At 37.4% G+C, this 20,339-nt stretch overlaps 1 protein-coding gene across 1 annotated transcript; it reads left to right on the top strand.

The window, feature by feature from the left end:
* The first annotated feature begins 500 nt into the window (after positions 1-500).
* LOC104116149 (chromatin remodeling protein EBS-like) lies at positions 501-11,819 on the top strand. Its single transcript, XM_009626948.4, has 5 exons — positions 501-862; positions 4,631-4,973; positions 5,091-5,159; positions 6,510-6,636; positions 11,504-11,819. Exons 1-5 carry the CDS (start codon positions 790-792, stop codon positions 11,528-11,530), a joined length of 639 nt encoding a protein of 212 aa, XP_009625243.1. The 5' UTR covers positions 501-789; the 3' UTR covers positions 11,531-11,819.
* Positions 11,820-20,339: the final 8,520 nt, after the last annotated feature.

Raw genomic sequence — 20,339 nt, 5'->3', positions numbered from 1 at the left:
AACCAATAGGTTGTGAGTTCGAGTCACCTCAAGAGAAAAATTGGGAGTTCTTGGAGAAAGGGGGCTGACGGTCTATCGGAAACAGCCTCTCTACCCCAGGGTAGGGGTAAAGTCTGCGTACACACTATCCTCCCCAGAGCAAGGTTGAGAGTTCTTGGAGGGAGGGGACCGAGGGTCTATCGGAAACAACTTCTCTACCCCAGGTTTAAGGTCTGCGTACACACTACCCTCCCCATACCCCACTAGTGAGATTATATTGAATTGTTGCTATTGTTGTTTGTTGTTGTTGCTTTACTTTCGACACCTGCTCCGTGTACAACCTAGAATGTGAGCACATTAATATTTTTTGAATTTAAGATAAAAATATAAAATAAACATAAATACAAGAGTCATCCTAATTATTACACCGTGTTTGCATCAATCTTATAATTAAATATTTAATTGATCTCTACTTAATTATTTATATTTTACTTAATTTATCATTTAGTCATGATTAACTTAATTCATATGGTTGGGACAGATATGTTTCATTGGTTACAACTTACTGTACAGGAACAAAACCTCTTTCTTCTTTCCCCCTTTCGTTCGACCTACAGTTTTCAGCTATTAGGGTTTCTGCTTCTCCACTGTCTGCAACAAGCAAAGTGTTAACCATCGTAGGATTTTGATAACTGGGTCACTGTATTTTCGTGAAAGAAAATCCAAAAGAAAAGCAAAAAAAGTATTGTAACCCGTAGAAGGAAGTTTGTGGGTCTTGAGTCTTGACTCTTGACCAGTGAGAGAGAATTGATGGCAAAGACTAAACCAGGGAAGAAGGACCTTGATTCTTACACTATCAAGGGTACCAACAAAGTCGTAAGACGTAATAATGCTTTTTTCCTTTTATTAATTTATCTTTGGATTTTATTTTTATGTTAAATAAATGCTTTGTTGTGTGTGTATATGGAGGCAAATACTCATCCTTGTTTTCATTTTTTTGGACTTGGAATTTATCTCCCTGTTTTCTTATTTTTATGGGAGTGTTTGATTGAACACGGAGTTTAATGTGTTGTGTTGCTAAGACTATAGTCGGATAGATTGTATTATTTGTTTGTGGTTTAACAGTTTTTTCTTGTTTGATTTGATTTGATTGTATTGTACTATCAACAACTGATAAGTTCACTAAAATGTCCTTAATTACTATGGATATTGAATTTATCAGTAATTCAACACTCAACGACAACAACAACAACTTAGTGAATTCCCACAAGTGGGGTATGGGGAAGGTAGAGTGTACGCAACCTTACCCCTATCCTGGTAAGGTAGAGAGGTTGTTTCCGGTAGACCCTCAGCTAAAGAAAAGAAGCAGTGACAACATGTAGTAACAATAACAAGATATTAAAGAAGCGAAACAAAGATACCAATCAAACAATAGGTAGTACTAGCAATCTAAGGATAAAAGGATACCATATTAACACTCATGCTACCGGCTAGAGAAAGACAAAGGGACACGCTCGACTACCTACTAACCTTCTACCTTAATCCTTGACCTTCACACGCTCCTATCAAGGGCCATGTCGTCGGTAAGGTCCTGTTGCTCCATGTCCTGCCTAATCACCTCTCCTAATACTTCTTAGGTCTACCTCTACCCCTCCTTATATCCCACCAAGGCCAACCTCTCATACCTGCTAACTGGAGCATCTTTGCTTCTCTTCTTCACATGCCCAAACCATCTTAGCCTCGCCTCGCGCATCTTATCCAACATCCTCATTTCAGCTACTTTCAACTTCTGGACATGAGAGTTCTTGACTGGCCAACACTTTACCTCGTACAACATAGTCGGTCTAACCACCACTCTATAGAACATATCTTTAAGTTTTAGTGGCACATTTTTATCACACAAGACACCGGCAGCGAGCCTCTATTTCATCCACTCTGCTCCGATACAACGTGTGACATCCTCATCAATCTTCCCATTTCCTTGTATAATAGACTCAAGGTGCTTGAAACTTCCTCTCCTGGGATGACTTGTGTATCAAGCCTCACATCTATGTCCGCTTCCTGGATAACATCGTTGAACTTACACTTCAAATACTCTGTGTTGGTCATGCTCAACTTAAAACCTTTAGACTCAAGAGTGAGTCTGTCTCCAAACCTCCAGCCTCTCGTTAACACCACCTCGTGTCTCGTCAGTCAGAACTATATCATTTGCAAATAACACACACCATGACACCTCCCCTTGAATGTGCCGCGTCAGCGCGTCCATCACCAAGGAAAATAAAAAAATGGACTAAAGACTGGTCCATGGTGCAACCCCATCACAACCAGGAAGTGTTCCAAGTCTCCCCCATAGTTCTAACTCGGGTCTTAGCTCTATCATACTTGTCCTTGATCATCCTAATGTAAGCTATAGACATACCTTTAGCCTCCAAATATCTCCAAAGAACCTCTCTCGGGACTTTGTCGTAAGTTTTCTCTAGGTCAATGAACACCACATATAACTCCTTTTTCATTTCCCTATACCGCTTCGCCAATCTCCTCATAAGGTGAATGACTTCCGCTGTCGACCGACCCGGCATAAAACCAAACTTGTTCTCGAAAATGGAGACATACCTCCTCACCCTCGCTTCAACCAACCCTCTCCCAAACTTTCATCATATGCCTTAGCAGCTTGATACCCCTATAATTGTTGCAACAATAATTCAACACTCAAAAAATGGAAAAAAGATGAAAAGGGATGATTACATACTAGACGACAAAGTGACTAGAAGGAGTAGTAGTAATGAGGAAGGGCTGCTGAAATGTGATTATAGTAAAAGGTGGAACTACAGGTCAAAATGAGGTATAGGATAAAATGAGATTATTAGTAGCAGTTAGACAATTGGAAAGAGAAATAACGTAACAATCCCACCACACCAAATTGGTTGTTACGTAAAATGGATCTTTTCATTGTTAGCTAACAATGGATTTAACAATACAATACAATAAACCTTTTTTTTGAGAGTGAACAATACAATAAGCTTTTAAGCAATAATCATGACAATTTTGTATTTAATTTAACAATAAAATTTAATATAACAAGAATACACAATTCAAAACAGCTTGTACGATGTTGATACGACTTATGTAGGAATATTATATTAGTGAGAGTGTAAGAAAATACTAAAGTAGTGGCTGAAAAGTTAGTCTAACAGCTCCCAATGGTTTTGTTCTAGTGGTAAGAGCGCAGTGCGTGATGTGTGGGCCAGGTGCACGTTACCGGTTTGAACTTGCCGTTGACAAAAGCTTGGTTTATAAGCGGCGAAGGGTAAAGAGGCTGGTCTATTATCCATCGAGTTTTGAACGGTGTCCTACAATCCTCGGGGATCAGTTATCAAAAAGAAATTGTAATGATCCCAATATTCAGAACAATTCAAGAGAAGGACTATTTCATTGATATTCAACTTAACTACAATTATGATGGACCCAAAGGAAATGAAATATAACAACACTATTAACTTTCTGGAAAAAAAGAAATACAACAACTTTGCCTCAATCCTAAGCTAGTTGGGTTCGGCACTAATGAGGAATATATTCTCTTGGTTGTAATTTGGTAGGAATATGTTCTATTGGTTATATATTTTGTATCTACAAGATTCTCCTATACCAAATATACAACCAAGTGAATGCATTTCTACCAAATACACAACCAAGAGAATATATTTTATTCAAATATATAACCAAGAGGAGATATTCCTACTAAATATACAATTAAGGGAAAATGTTCATCATAGGTACTTGTCTATATGAATCTTCACTGACTATGTCGCTCCATTTAGACTCGTAAGAAAAAGGTAGTGAAATACAAAGTGGAAAAAATGGATAGTGAAATTAAACTATGCTGACATGGACACGACAAAGCACTTGCAACTAACTCTAGCAGGGATTTAGATGTAAGCTTCAGAGAAGGAGAAGAATACATTGAGAAGAGATGAAAGAAAAGGAGGAGGAAGTAAATAATGCAGAGAGAAGAGAGAGATCGGAGACGGAGAGAAACACAGAATAGAGAAGTTTTTTTCTTTCCTGATTGATACTTCACACCTCTACCTTCATGTTCTTTATCTATGTATTGATAACTAAGGGATTAGGTAAGTAAGTCATTGTTAACCACGTGGTTCTTAACCGACCCCATGTACCTCTTAACTGATGGGATTAAAAAAAATTGAATAGATAAATGAATTTGAATTCTTGAAAGTTTGCAAGTTCTATTGAACATTGTTATTGGTGTTAGACACTAATGCTGCAAAATGAAAAAAATGCCATATAAATTGGAATGGAGGATTGTCTTTTGTAATGGATTCCTTTGTAGTTCATTGGGCTTTGTCTCCCTAAATTATTCAGTTGTGCTTTTAGTTTGCACTATTTCTCGAACAATCAATGTGGACATTTTGTTGTCCCGACACAAAATAGACATGCATACATTCATGTACCATACTTCTTAATGAATCTGATGAAATTTGGGGCATTACTTTCTATTTACACTGTCAGCTTTTCTTGCTTTTGTTTGGGGGAAGTGGGGGGGGGGGGGGTGGGGGTGGGGGGTGGGGTGTTGAAGAAGTGCTTGATTGGAGCTTACAGGAGATTAAGATTTCTGCTTTTGTTTTTGTCTCAGCTGGTGATTATGTGTTGATGAAACCATCTGATTCTGATAAGCCCCCATATGTGGCAAGGGTAGAGAAAATTGAGGCTGACCACCGTAACAATGTGAAGGTTCGAGTTCGATGGTACTACCGCCCTGAGGAGTCTATTGGTGGCCGCAGACAGTTCCACGGGGCCAAGGAGCTGTTCTTGTCAGATCACTACGATTTGCAGAGTGCACACACCATCGAGGGGAAGTGCATAGTGCACTCTTTCAAGAGCTACACCAAACTGGAGAATGTGGGCTCTGAGGATTACTTTTGTAGGTTCGAGTACAAAGCTGCCACAGGAGGATTTACTCCTGACCGTGTTGCTGTGTGAGTCACTCATAGCTCCACTGAAATTTGAAAATAGCTCTTTTTTGGTGGAATATTAGAGTTGTGCTTGTATTGTTTGTTAACATGCTGATATTTCCGAATGTTTTGATTTTGAAGGTATTGTAAGTGTGAGATGCCCTATAACCCGGATGATCTCATGGTGCAATGTGAAGGATGCAAAGACTGGTATACATATTACTGAATTCATTCCTTTACATATTAGCATGTCTTTTTTACTTGTATTCATGGAAACCAACAAGTAAGCTTCATGTTCTAAACTTTAGGTTAAAAAATGAAATGAGAGAGAAAGGGTATGTCTTATTGGAGTTAACTTTAATTCATATATAAATAATAAAGACAGATAAATGGTGAAGGGGAGCCTTGGCATAACTGGTAAAGTTGCTGCCATGTGACTATGAGGTCACGAGTTCAAGCCGTGGAAACAACCTTTTGCAGAAATGCAGGGTAAGGTTGCATACAATAGACCCTTGTGGTCCGGCCCTTCCCCGGGCCCCGCACATAGCGGGAGCTTAGTGCACCGGGCTGCCCTTTTAAAGACAGATAAATGGTCACATGGACAACATCTGAGGACATAAAGTATGAAAATGCAAAAGACATTTGTCATATCCCTCTGCCTCTATGTTATCTCTATATGCACAATTTTTTTCTTTAATACACAAATACTTGATCTTCTGAAATTTGTTCTTGGAGTAGTCTTATCCTTGTTGTTGTCCGCTATTCATATTGTGTTAGTATAACAATTAGGGAAAAACTGCTCTAGAATTGCATCTTTTGTATGTTTTTCTGCCCTTATCCCCTTATTCAGCCATTTAAATTTGTAAGACGAATTGATAGCTTTTGTCATAATTTTGCTATATTCTTCAAATTCTTGCAATAAGTTAAAACAATACTGTAACAGGAACTGGAACCTCTGTATGGGTATAGTTTGGATTTGAATGCAATATGTATCTAGATGTTTATAAGAGAGAATGAATCTAATAGATAAATATAGTGCCGAGCATCTAAGAATGATTGGTGTATTAGGTTGAATTGGATCTATAGATGGCCAAGTTCCTTTGAAGGCAATCATGAGAGATATATGATGGATATGATCAATAAGCTAAAAGTGAGTTAGGTGTAAGGTTGAACAATGAAATAAAAAAAGGGTTGATACAAGAAAGAACATCTAAATAAGCTTCTTGTTAAGTGGGAAAATATGATTAAATTAAAAAATGAGTCTACATTTTCGTATTCAGCTGTGAACTAATAGGAACTTGTAAGGAGGGAACAGAAGGCCAGAGTAGTGTGGAGTAGAAGTTTGAAAATCCTTATGTTTGTAATTGCCTCTACTGGTGTTGAGTGCAATTTTTGCTGTGTTATTCAGCATCCTGTATATTAGGGAGGTCTGAGTCGGTCATGGAGTTCTATTAAGCTTTCTGTGTTATGATTGTTGGATAACTATGTTTTTAAGAACTCTTCAAAAGATATCTACATTTGTAAGATGGTCTTTTCATCTTTTGTACAACTTTATTGCAGGTTCCATCCTTCTTGTATGGGTATGACCATTGAAGAAGCAAAGAAATTAGACCCTTTCTTGTGTTCTGACTGTTCGTCGGAAGATGGTGCCAAACGACCTTTGAGCTCGTTCCATGTTGAGCCAAAGGTAAGAATCTGTTGCATACACTTGTTAGACTTGGGGATCGTCTGGTTTGTGGGACTAGGGATAACAATTCCGGGATAAAATACAAGATAAATTATATCCAGCGTTTGGTTGAACTTTTGATTCTGGAATTAGCAATCCCGCGATTGTTATACCATAATTCTGGTATTATTTTTATACACGCGGGATAAAATCACGGGATAAAACACCAAAATGACAAAGATGCCCTTCTCCAAAACTCTTCTTCGTAATTCCTTTAAAAAAGTCTAGGTTAAATTTGAAAAGAAAAGCTTATCCCAATTTATCTAGCATAAAACCAAACGCATGTTTTATATTATACCCCAAATATCTCATTTTAGTCCGATGAACCAAACATTTACCAAGAAGAGTATATACACTAAATATTCACGTCATTATTTAATCCACGCATTATAATCCCGACATTATAATTCTGGTATAACGTGTTCACCAACCAAACGACCGCATAGACTTTTAGCAGTAGTGTTATTAGCAAGTCAGTTAATGTCCTAATTATCATTACTAAGATTTAGTAAACGGCCTTTTTCTGTTTGTGATAGAGATGGGATGGTGATGGTTGCTTTCTTACACTGTTGTTATATGTAGCTGGTTGTTAGGATCTTTTGTTCATCCCAAAGGAAGGAGAGGGATGGGCTCGAGTAAGAAGGGAAGAGTTGCATGTTTAGTCATGGTGATACCAAATATGTCAGATTCCTTCACCCTAATGGAAGGAGAATGCTAGGACTGAGCAAAGAAGGGTCAGTGTTTAGGTCATGATGATACCTAATGTATCATACTAATGATAATATCGACGACTAATGACCAAACTAAGTTGGTGTTGGATTTCTAGTTGTTGATTGCTTGCGATTTGATAATATGTCTAGTCACTCCCAAGTTGAAATGAGTTCCTTAGTTGTATAGATAGGAAGATGAATGTAAGTAAGCTCCGGTTCACTGAAGAAGTAAAATGCAATTGCTAAATAAAAGTTTGGCCGCAAAACTGGGTTGAACTTCAACTTAAGCTATTTGAATGTGAAGTGTGACTACAGAATCCAAAGTGCGGCAGCAAGATGGGCTATCCGAAGGGTACTTTTGTAAACTTGTTGCAGTTTAATTTAGATGCTAATAAATAGTTACTGTTTAGGTCTTTTTCTTATCTTTGGTTGGAAAGTTGAGATGTGCTTGAGTATTTTCTACTTGGAGATCCAACACTTGGTGGACTCTAATCATTGAGTCTGAATCATTTATCCTTAATTTCATCTACCCGTTGTGTTTACTTCATTAATTTGTGTTCTTATTTTCATTTTAAGAATGTCTAGTTAAACATCTAACTTGGGTAGACCTAACTAATTTGTATGTTCATGAGTTACTGATTGTTTACCTTAACTTGCTTGGGGTTATTGTTATCTAATTGATTTCATGCTTAAATTGTAATTGAGTGGTTGCCAATACTTGAATAAGCGTTGAATGTCTTAGTTCTCATTTGGGAAGGGAGAATTAGGACCAGGTAAGAACTAAGTAGCAAGGGATTGTATAGCTCAATTTATTGAATCAACCTAGGAATAACTAGATTTTTCCTTGAGTTTAACTCAATAGGGACTTAAAGCATCTAATTAGACTTGGGAAAATTTAATTAAGATGGATCCATTAATACTGAAAAATATTATGGTAATTAAGATTGAGCCATAATAATTAACCAAGTAATTAGGCAAACTAAGAAAATACCCACTAGGTAATGCAAGTTAGAAAGGAGATACAACCCTAGTGCCTTTCTCTTTTCTCTATCTGATTTTATTCAATATTAGTTAATTGCTTTACTTATTCACTTTTTGTAGTTGTTAGATAAATCAAAAACGCCAAAACTCATATAATGTATTATTCTAGAAATATGTCTATACTTAGTGATCCCACCAATCAATTGCTCATTGTATATTTGACCCCACTCTTGTTAGGTATATTTGTGACAACCACTTATCCTTTTTAGGAGTAAGTTGGATGTTACCAAATTTTGGCGTTGTTGCTGGGGAGCAGTAGGTATTTTCGGATTACTAGTGTATTTGGATTACTATACTTTGATCCGGTTGGTGTTCTCTTTTTAATTTTGCTTTCTCCAGTTGGGTACTTGCAATGGCCAATCCAAACACTATTGTACCACTACCACCTTTGGGTGATGAGGATGAGCCAATCGATGTCAACTATGGTTGTGCTAATAACATAATTCTGTCGCATATCAGAGTGGCAAATTTTAACTTACACCTTTGATATTCCAAATGCTAGCAAAAAACGGGTATTTGGTGGCCAACCGTGTGAAGACCTTAGCTACATATTCACAACTTTTTGTTAGTTTGTGCTTTGTATAAAAAAACCAGTGTATCTAAGGGTGCCTTAAGATTGAGGTTTTTCCCATTCTCATTGCAAGGGGAAGCCTCAGTGTGGTTAGATGAGCGCCCTGTGTTGTCAATTTATAATTGGGAGGAGTTACTTAGGTGTGCTTCGCCAAATTCTTTCCGCCCACTAGGATTGCAAAGTTGAGAAAGGACATCCTAGGGTTTCAACAAAGGCCATTGAAACCTTATATGAGGCATGGGAGAGATACAAGGTGTCTGAAGAAGTGTCCCAGCATGGATGCCCTGACTTAACATTGCAACAAACCTTTTACCTAGCTTTGGACAAGGTCACAAGATCAGTGGTTGATAATGGCGAATGGCACAATCATGGACCTAACATTCCTGGAATGCCGAATGGCAAAACCATGGACTTAACATTCCTGGAAGCTGGAGTAATTTTAGACAAAGTATTCTAGAATGCCCATGCATGGCACATGTGGGATAGTGATGCTACACCTATTACCTCAAGCAAACAAGTTTCAAGGAGAATGAAGCACGAGATAAAGCTATAGCACAGTTGACAACTCATATGTTCCCCATTTCAAAGCAAATTTCAGAATTGGGAGTGAAGACAGTCCACGTGGTTGACGCCATGAATGGACAGTTTGTCTCATGTGCATGGCAAGCAATATTCAAGAACATTGTCACTATGTACAAAATGAAGCGGCTAATTATGTGGGTAATTACCAAAGGAGAATGAATCGACAAAGAGGCAACTATCAAGGAGGCCCCAATCAAAGCCAAGGGAGTCTACCCCAACAATGGCTAAACAACCAAGGTTTAAACAACAATCATGGCAATCAGGGATGGAATTCTAATAGTCAAGGTGGAAATAGGCGAGTATGGTCCTCACAAACAACCAATGGTCAAAGGCCCCATATGTATCAACAGAGCAACCATTCCCTCCGCCTTCCTACAATCAAGGGCAATCGTCAATTCCCCTAGGAGAATCTCAAAAACAACAAGCTTGCAAAGATTGAGATATTGCTAGAGAAGATGTTGGGAAAGCGCAAGAAGACAGAGGCCACACTGCGTGATTTGAGTCAAGTGCAAAGTTCCCATTCTACAACCATGAAGAAAATTGAGATACAATTGGGTCAAATCTCTTTAGCGTTGAACACAAGACCCCAGTAAGAAAGGTGTCGGACTGAATGAATTAAACTTACATCTTCTCCTATGTTTGGTTTCGAAACAAAGTTAGCAGGAAAGCATTTAAAAAATTGTCATTCAACAAATTTAGTGGGATTCACACTCTAACATCAGCTGTAAAACTTCCCAGAGATATAATTTGATTCAAATTGGGTGAGAAGGCATGAGATGAAGTTTCATTCTATGTAAACAGATGGTATAATGAAGATAAGATTAACTTTTTGATGAATTCGAACTTTAGTAAGTACATTTTGGGTGTCGTGTTACCTTATTGCATAGGTTGGTAGATGTTCCTATTGAGGAAAGTGGACATATTTCAAAACAATCACAGAAATCTAGGATAGTTAGTTTGGGACCATCTCAAAAAAAAATTCTAGGATAATTAATTTGGGGCAGAGTAATATGTAAAAGTTTGTGGTGTCAGGTGCCAATTGGTTTCATACCAGCTTACTCATTTCTGTGTCTGATTCTTGTGCTAGAATCTCTAGTTTTTGTGTTGTCAGGCGTGACTTGACATTGAACATTTGATGTAATAATTAAGTCATAAAGAGAGAATTGCAGGAAGTGGCTCTACGGGTTGCAGGTAGTAGATGAATGGCTGTTGATGGGAGAGACTCTCCAAAATGCTGCTGCACGTGTGTCGGATCCTCCAAAATTGCACTACTTTTGGAGGATCTGACATACACCCGGCAACATTTTCAGATAGTCCGAGCAACATAGGATGGGAGAATAAGAAGGGGGTGGGTTGGGAAATTTTGTTTGACATACAATAGACTGGTTTCTACAGGAAATAGTCTCTCTACCTGCATAAGGTAGGGGTAAGGCTGCGTACATAATACCCTCCCATACCCCCTATTTGTGGGATACACTGGGTTTGTTGTTGTATACAATAGACTGGTTCTGATTATTGATTGATATCTCCTGCCTATGGCAGTGGATGTTGGCTAAATGAACAATAAGATGGATAAAATGGTTGTTAGTTGGGTTGTCATGCTGGGTGGCTGTTAGGATTCTTTAAGTTTTTTTTAATAAGTACTCTTAGGATTCTTAAGTAGAAACAGAGGTGGGATTGAGATGATTGGTTCTGGGATCTGGCTGAATGATAATAGGCTGTGATATTTATTCAATTGTGTACCTTATTTCTGACGTGTAGATGGGTATTCCGACTCGTGTATGCACATACATATTTCTTTGTGCTCTCAGGGAGCTGCATCATAAAATGCTATACTTGAAATATAGGCTCTTATGAATCTTAGCCTCTAATTTATCTTAGCCAGTAAATATTTTAGCTAAGCCATCTCTTGTTCAATTGCTAGGTGGAGTCGAAGCGCAGGAAGAGATAACAGCTTTGACCTTCATGCAGTATAAGGAGGTACACATTTTCTTCCGTACAAGCTCCAGTACTGTTGTGCTATCGAATTGTACAGCACTGAGAAGATAATGTGCTTTCAAAAGCCTGACACCCTTCTTAATCTATTGTAACCACTTTTTCTATATATAAGATCTTGTGTGCAACTGACTGGGTAAGTGAGTGACATTGTGTGTCCAACTGACTGCAATTTGTGTGACCTAAATGAGTTGTAACTGGACATTGCGGACTACTAATCTTAAAATATTTAGCAGTTAAATCTATTTTCCATTTCTAGATTTATTTTATAATGTGACGACCCTTCTGCATCTGGCACCTATTTTGGCTGAAAATGGAAGGGTTTGTTGACCATCATATTTAAGAACTATAATTTCCTTATCTAGAGTGACCATGTCTCTTGTTTGTGGAGAGTATCGACAATATTACTTGCTCGGCTGTAGCCGGTGCATACAACAGTTCGTGACATGTCTGTTTTGCATTAAATCTTTCACTTGATCATGGTTAATTAATATGTATTCTCACCTCAGTTTCACCTTAATATGGTCAATAAACATGTTTTGGCGCATATGTTGTGTCCGGGAAAGTTTTTTCCTGGTGTACCAAGTTCAGGTTGTTTAAATTTGGTGGTTAAATGAGTTGTCAATTCATTCATCTAAATGTTCTTTGCAATTCGTGCGCCAACATATATTTTATAACCCTGTTGGTTTGTGTCTCCAATTACATATTCTTTTCAAGGTCCCAGGGGACATATTTTTCTCTAAGATAAATGGATGACTAGAATTCTTCTCAATTTGAGAGCAGCTTAATAATGAAAGGATGACTATTCTAGTGGGAGCAAGATTCGGGCATCCAAAAGCCATGAATTAGAAGCGAATTCAAAATTTAAGTTTTATGGATTCAATCTCTAACTTCTTATTCTTGAGTATATTGCACAATTGAAATAATTGGTTCATAAATTAATATTTATTGAAAATTTAGTATTGGATGAAACAAGAGACTTCTTATATATATTTGGAAGGTTCTACTAACTAAAAAAATTGAAATACATATATAGAAATACAATTGAATTCCAGTTGGTGAATCTTTCTTGCAAGGTCTATGCCCTACCAAAAGAAAAAGCAAACTAAATTAATTATAGACATACATATCTAAGCGGTCTCTGATTCTCACTACTCAAGGATGTCAATCATCCCGCCATTTTTACAATCCATACAAGAAAATGTCCATTCTTTTATGCCCAGGTTTTCCTCCAATGCCTTTGTTGGAAGTTGGCACAAGAGTAAGACAATTGGTATCAGAATGCACATGTTTGGATTAGTGGTAAAGCGAACAATGAATGACAAGCTTTTGAAAATTGGTTATTGTTCCAATTATTCATACTGAGTTAAGGATATTTGAAGCTGTTTGGAAGTAGAAATACATTAATAAGTGTCTTATTTATGGGAATAGTTACTATGTACATTACGTGCCACTGTGACATTTGCATCTGGGGAGTGATACGTCCAAGACACTTGCATGCGCAAATATTGAGATCAGACAAGCGATACTCTTGGCGGATCAGTTCAATTGCTTGTGGTGCAAAGCAATGTTAGACAAATGTTAAGCGGCCTATGTTAGTTGAGGAGATGGATTGTTGTCCCCTTATTTGATTTGAGACGATCCTTGATCTATATTTTGGAGTTATGATAAAGGTTTATTTTCTTGAAGTGGTACAAGGGGTAAACTCATCACAATTCTCGGTTTACTCAATATTATAGCCTATATTATGCTATCCACTATCCAATTGTCCAATCTTGAACAAAGAGGAGGGTTAATGTCCCATATTGGTTGAGGAATGAGCTATTATCTCCTTATATAATTTTGGATAATTCTCACCTGACGAGCTAACTTTTGGAATTGAGTTAAATCATTGTTAGGACGCTTCAAGGAAAACACCAATGCACCCTCAAGGCTCAGCGTTTAGAGATCTAATCCCAAGGCGGTCAATGAAGAAACATATATATGTAGAATAAATATTTCAATATCTGTTCATGGTGGCAACTGCATTAGAATTGGCATAACATGTGCAATAACTAAAGTTTCTGGATCACAACTGAATTAGCTAGGCCAGCTTGTTCTATTGTCTGGTCGAGATCAGCAAGTTCCTTGGGAGGGAAACCCACTGTCTGCAGTTGATAGCTCCTCAGGCTTTGATGCATCAATAAATCCTCGGATATATCTGATATTGTGTTGGAAGTTGAACCTTGAAATTATTCGTGTGCCATCTGCCAACCTGATTTGAGTCGAGGTTGAAGGCTGCGTTTGATCAACAACTAAGCCTACCGATGGGGCTAGAGCTGAGATGAATGATGACACCGTGACAGTTGACTCTACTGGTGCATCATCGCTAGTGCTAGCGAAAGTTCTCCTACATCCTGAAATGATGCATGTCGCTTTTCTGGTATATCACGACTCAAACTGGAGGGCCATGACTAGCACTCGGGCCATACCTGTCGAGCACCAACGTACATTTTATCTAACCTTTCTTATTATCTATAAGGGCCGACGAGATCAACATAAATGGTAGAAATGAATCATAAACAACCAACAATGACAGATAATGGCATGAACATACATAACATGGGCCGACAAGGCTGTCATGAAGCTATATATAAGGTACGAGCCGACAAGCTACCATGAAAGACTACAATAAAAATCAGCCGACAAGGCTATCCAGACTATACACGAGTCGACACTTGTCTATGAGCCTCTAAACGAACATAAGTGCTGCAACATTGCCGGAACATGGCCTCGACTTACCCATAATACCTATGACAAAAATGCATACCAAGACCACGGCAGCTCCAGAGAAGGGATCTCACTAATAACTGCTGAACTGGACAACCTACTGTGGTGGGGGAGCTTCGTCTACCTGTCTATCAGGACCTGCAGCACGACATGCCGTTTTCACAAATAAAAGGGACGTCAGTACGAATAAAGTATTGAGTATATAAGGCAAGAAAGCATAAATAAGAACAATAATGTAAACAAAAATAGAGAATATACCACCTGTAACATCTGAGTGCCTATGAGGGCGACTGACATGAAATGCATGATATATATATATATATATATATATATATATATATATATATATATATATATATATATACTTTTAAAAACATACTCCTCTATGGGCATAATCATCATCATATCGTACCCGACAGTAATAGGCTCGGTAAATTATAAGGCTCGGTAGAATCGTACCCGGCCACGTGGATCTCGGTAAAACCCAACTGATCAATGGTTGCACAATAGGTGCCGTACCCGGCCGACTATAGCGCGGCTCGGTAGAGTAAAATAGGTACATATATATAATGCATGCTGGAATCACATTCTGAACCTTTCGGGGTGACGTAAGATCGGTAACCTCCGTACACGTTATTATGACTAACTCTTCATCATGAATCTTATAAGAATAGGGAAGTACCAACAACACTGATAACATAAGAATAAAAGAAGCAACATCAACATCAATCGTTCCATAAGAAGGGAAACAATGTAAGAACTGTTAGCTTCTAAGAGTGGAGTATCTTTGGAAGCTCGTTCATTACATTATGTACAATCGGAGTTGTACAAAAGAAGGAAAGGGATAGTCTCACATACCTTGTATATACTTCCCAACCTCAAGCTATGCAAATATCACGACTCCTTAGTCTACAATAAGAGAAATGATCCTATTGTTATCGTTTAAGTGTCGTAACTATTATATATCGACCGAAACCTATTTTACGATAAGACGGACAACACATCCCCTATTTATATGACTTCCCACAAGTTACAACAATCACCAAACAGCCCAAACAACATTAATAATAATCATATTAAGCCTCCCAAACAGTCCACCAATCAACAACATTATTAACAAGTTTTCCAATAGATATCTCACAAGTTCTAGCTTCAACGACTTAGCCGTAACTTGGATAAGCTTAAATGCATGTAGAGTAATAGGTTACTTACCTTTGCACATATATAACAAATCTAATTTGACCTTACTTTACCACGCAATATCCTTCCAATGCAGCCACAAGAACAAAAAAGTGAAACTAGCAATCAATTCGGGGTTTTCGGCACTAGAATCACTTTGGAAGACTTGAAATCACCTAGGGTTGATATTAAAACTTGAGAGAGTATTTTAAAAAACTTAAACCACTTAAATAAACCCCCCACACGAGTTGGAACCACACAAAAAATCAGCAACAACAAGAAGAACAAGAAACTCACTAGCGCCACGGGATTCCCGACACTTGATTTGTGTTGTTTGCCCTTTGTTTGGGTCTTGTATCATGAGAGAACTTTGAGAGAAAGTTTTAAGGTGTATAGGGTCTGAAGAGAGTGAAAACGAATGAATTAAAACGGGCTTAAGGCCTCTCATATATATATATCAATATATCTCAACCGCCTAGGTGGGTCCCATAGAGAGCTGCTTGCGCAGTCTCGCGAAAATGCAAATATCTCTCTACTCTAATGTCGTATCGACGAACAATTTAATGTGTTGGAAACTAGACTCGTATATATTCAATTTAGAAGGTAGATCACCCCGTAATTCCAAGTACATTGAGAGAAAAGCTTAGTAACATTAGACCTAAATTTTAAGTAAAATTATAAATGTAAGTTGCGACAACGTTTGTCGACTTTTATTTCATAACTCGCTTGACTTCAAGACTTATAATACATATATTATATGATTCAAATATCTTAAAACACAATCTCCTTTGTATATTAAGAACCTCTAATTTTTACCCGAAAATATGGGTTACAACATCCTTGATTCGTTTAACTTCTAACTTCTAATACTTGTTAACCACTCTTATACACCCTTGTATCATTTAAGACCAACGAGATTAATTTCTTATCATCTCAAAGATAATCTCTTCTCAGATTTACATCGACTAACTTACAACATGATCTAACGTACGCGAATATGAGTTGTAACATACCTAGTACCTACAAATAGGTCCCAAAGAAAAAATGAAAAGAATTTAGTTAAGGCAAATGTTCGGCAGAAAAACTGAGACCCCTTGCTCTTTGAGGAAAAAACACATACTGGGCAGCTTTCTCCCCTCCTAGTGAGATTAACACGGACATATGTCTTCCTATTCGCTGGCTCAAGTTCTCTTGGACATTCAGACTTCCGAACGCTCTGCACTCATGAACCTTATATTAAGTTTCGAGTAAAAAATAGTTTTTTTTTAAAAAGAAATCTTTTTCTTTTCTTTCTATTGCCTGTTCATAATAAAGTTTTCATTACATCTAGTAAACGATACATATAAAGCAAAGCAATAACACGACCCAAAATCCCACCTCAAGGCCGTGATGACGCCTAGCCGAACTTGCTAAGCAAGCCAACTCACAATCAACAAATAAAGTTTATTTTCATTATTTAACAGAGATATATAACAATTAAAGATGAAAATAGTCTCGAAACAGTAATAATATCTGATAAAACCCAAGCACGGGCTAAACACAGCTAGTAGAGTACGCCCTCAAGATTAGGTGGTACAACTACACGAGCAAACTACGGAAATGAGATCAAGTCTGTATACATGTCAAGCTGTATGAAATACAAATAGGCATAAATATAAAAGGAATAGGGACTCGGAAACTGTGAAGTAGATCCATGAAGTGTAGCTCACCTTAAGTCTCCGTGAAATCTCCTAGCTCAATTAGGAAGCTCTGCTAAGACCCACATGAGGATCTGCACAAAACAATGTGGCGAAGCGTAGTATGAATACACCACAATCGGTACCCAGTAAATATCAAGTCTAACCTCGAAGAAGAAGTAGTGAGGTAAGATTCTTTCGAATACTTAACACAAAAGTATAATAACGAAATTAACACCTGGAGCAATAAGTAATATTATGAATAACAAGAGTCGTAGATATCAACAGTTGAAAAGTATTAAGCATGCTTTTATGGAAATAGAAGTAACCAGAACGCTGTTCAGATATTGAAATAAAAGATAGCATGCTCAAATAACAGAGTCGGGACTTCCAATTAGCATATAAGGATGCCAAGTAAACTGCATCTAATGAGTCAATATTAAGAATGCATGCACAACTAGTACAAGATCCATATACGCTGATACACAATCCATATATCAATATCACCTGATACACAATCCATGTATCAACCCGGTACAAAATCCCCGACCATACTCACAGGGCCCAAGGTAACATGGGTAATCACTTGACTTCGGAGGAACGAATCCAAATCCAAGTGCAAATAGGGGCATAATAGCATCCCTCATAAGTCAATATTCGATAATCGTATCTAGTGTGCCATAACTGTATCTCATCGCACGCTTACCCTTCGTACTAAAATTCTCAGTCCAAATCACGTATCCATTATTTAAATGCATATATATGCTTAAGGGTTATATCTAAAAGGTGCACACAGACTTAATATATATCATACAGATATGTGCTCACGAAATATCTACGGATAATTAAGTAATTTAACTTATCAAGAATACGTTTCCGTGCCTTCATAATTAATCACAAGCCTAGGCATGCTTTTTAACATGAAATAGAGCAAACATAGCCACATAAATCAAATAAATCATAAATCAATGAGCACGTAGACAAAACAAGGCATATAATAATTCAATTCTACCCCAATCATTAAATAAACTCGGTAAATGTATATACGATCGCCACCACATATATACGCCATCCCAATACCTTAAACATATAAAAAAATAAGTCAAATCCTAGGGGTTCTCTATTAACAAGATTAGCCAAGAAATTTACCTCTATCTGGTAACCTTAAAATCACCAAAAGTGTAAAATTCTCAAATACCCAACTCCAAACGGCTTAAATCTAGTCAAATACAACCCAATAATGTCAAACAAAGCTATAAAAATCAAACCCAAATGATAAAGGTAGAATCTTTAATGAAATACTGGTCAACCAAAGAGGCAACCAGGGCCGCCCTCCCGGAAGCCAACAAAATTCACAAATTCCGAATACCCATTCAAATACGAGTCCAAATATATAAGTTCCATCCAAAACCGATTCCAAATCGGGGTTCAAATCTCAATTATTCGCTTTCCAAAAGTTTTGCCAAAATTTCCCAAATTTTACATTAAATTCCAATCTTTTAGGTATATAAATTCATGAAAAATTATGATATAAAGTAAAATTCAAGTGTAAATTACTTACCTCCAATGATGTAGTAAAATAACTCTTCAAAATCTCTCACTCTCTAAGTCTATGGCTCAAAATATGATAATGTGAGTAAAATCCCAAAATCCTAACTTAAAGTAGTCTGCCCAGGCCAATGCATCGCGATCGCGGGAACTACATTGTGATCGTGAAAGCCAAAAATACCTAGCTGGAAGTCCACTCTTCGTGATCGCAAACACTAAGTCACAAATGCGGTCCGTGCCAAGCTAAATCTACGCGAATGCAGGATCCTATTCGTGAACGCGAAGGCCAAACCACTGCATGGCACCTCTCTGATCACTTTCAATTCACACCCCAATTAAGAAAATATGAAACGGATATTACAATAATAAACCCAACATGAGTCGGGTTCGAATCCATAAGGAGTTTAGATTGGATGTTAAGGTAAACACTTAAGAGAGCAACTCGAAATAACTAAATTTAACTTCCAAACAAACGTGCATATCAATTTTACCAAACAACTATTAATGATTTTGACTAAGCTAGCAAACAAGTAATAATTGGAATATTTTTGTATTTTTATCAAATAGAGAAAAGCATAAGGTTGTAACCTTAGCCTAGGTGTAAACATAATGGATTGAGTAAATTTATGCTTGCTTGGTAGATCGGGGTTGTTATGACTCTCAATACTCAAGTACTCACTCAATATCTCTCGGTTAAAAAAGTGATTTTGCCCAAATTGACTCTCTCAAGTCAAAATGGGTATCAATAAAAGCAATTGAATATGATCCAAGTTAGATTATCCCTATCTCTACTTCAAATCCTTTAATTAAACTAATCAATACTTCAACTAGTTCAATTTCTTGTTAGCCAAGTTTTTCTAGACTAAGTTCCTCTTTCTCCAGTAAGAACAAAGTTAAATAGGCATGAATCAATGTTTGCAACCATTAATTCTAACTTTAAAGCATAAACAAGGCTAAGTAGCTCTAACCCAATCAATAACAAGCATTAATATTAAACACTCATAAGTTTTACATACTAGGGTTGAATCATAATCCTAGATGAAAATCTAGCTACTCATGCTGATAAACATAGAAAGATGAAAAGAAGAGGAAATTAAAGACATAAAACTAAAATAAAAGAAAAGAGTAATTGATCATCTCTAATTGTAGCTCAAAGTTCCCCAAATAGCTAAGAATAATGACCAGCTGCTGCTATAGTATGAAAATATACCCTAAAAAGTGATACACGCCTATTTATGGTGCTCAAACATTTCTGACAAAAATACCTTACAGAGGGTTCTGCGGCCGCACTTCAGCTTCTGTAGTCCGCACTTTAGCTGGGTTGATAATGTTGTGCTTTCAGTAGGAGGAGTTATGCGGTTGCACTTTAGCTTCTACGACTGCACTTTAGCTTCAATGACCACACTTGATTTTCTGTGGGCTGCATTTGAGGAAGCCTCAGACTTGTTCGATTGCACATTCTCTCATCTTTTAAGCTTTGGCAGTGCGAACCTATTTTGCGGACCAAGTGCGACTGCACATTTTAGTCTGCGGACTGCACTTCTGCCAAAAATACCTGAAATCTAGTTTAATCTAGTTCTTCTTCTGTGGCCA

The sequence above is a fragment of the Nicotiana tomentosiformis genome, chromosome 5 (assembly GCF_000390325.3).
Source record: "Nicotiana tomentosiformis chromosome 5, ASM39032v3, whole genome shotgun sequence".
Lineage (NCBI taxonomy): Eukaryota > Viridiplantae > Streptophyta > Magnoliopsida > Solanales > Solanaceae > Nicotiana > Nicotiana tomentosiformis.
The sequence above is the reverse complement of the archived record's forward strand: the minus strand, read 5'-3'. Positions and strand labels throughout refer to the sequence as shown.

What these genes read in the sequence shown, in the direction of transcription:
- LOC104116149 (XM_009626948.4), top strand. Translation starts at nt 790, where the DNA reads ATGGCAAAGACTAAACCAGGGAAGAAGGACCTTGATTCTTACACTATC. An exon ending in ACTCCTGACCGTGTTGCTGT is followed by an intron (nt 4,974 to 5,090) that starts GTGAGTCACTCA and finishes TTGATTTTGAAG; the next exon opens with GTATTGTAAGTGTGAGATGC. An exon ending in CGTTCCATGTTGAGCCAAAG is followed by an intron (nt 6,637 to 11,503) that starts GTAAGAATCTGT and finishes TTCAATTGCTAG; the next exon opens with GTGGAGTCGAAGCGCAGGAA.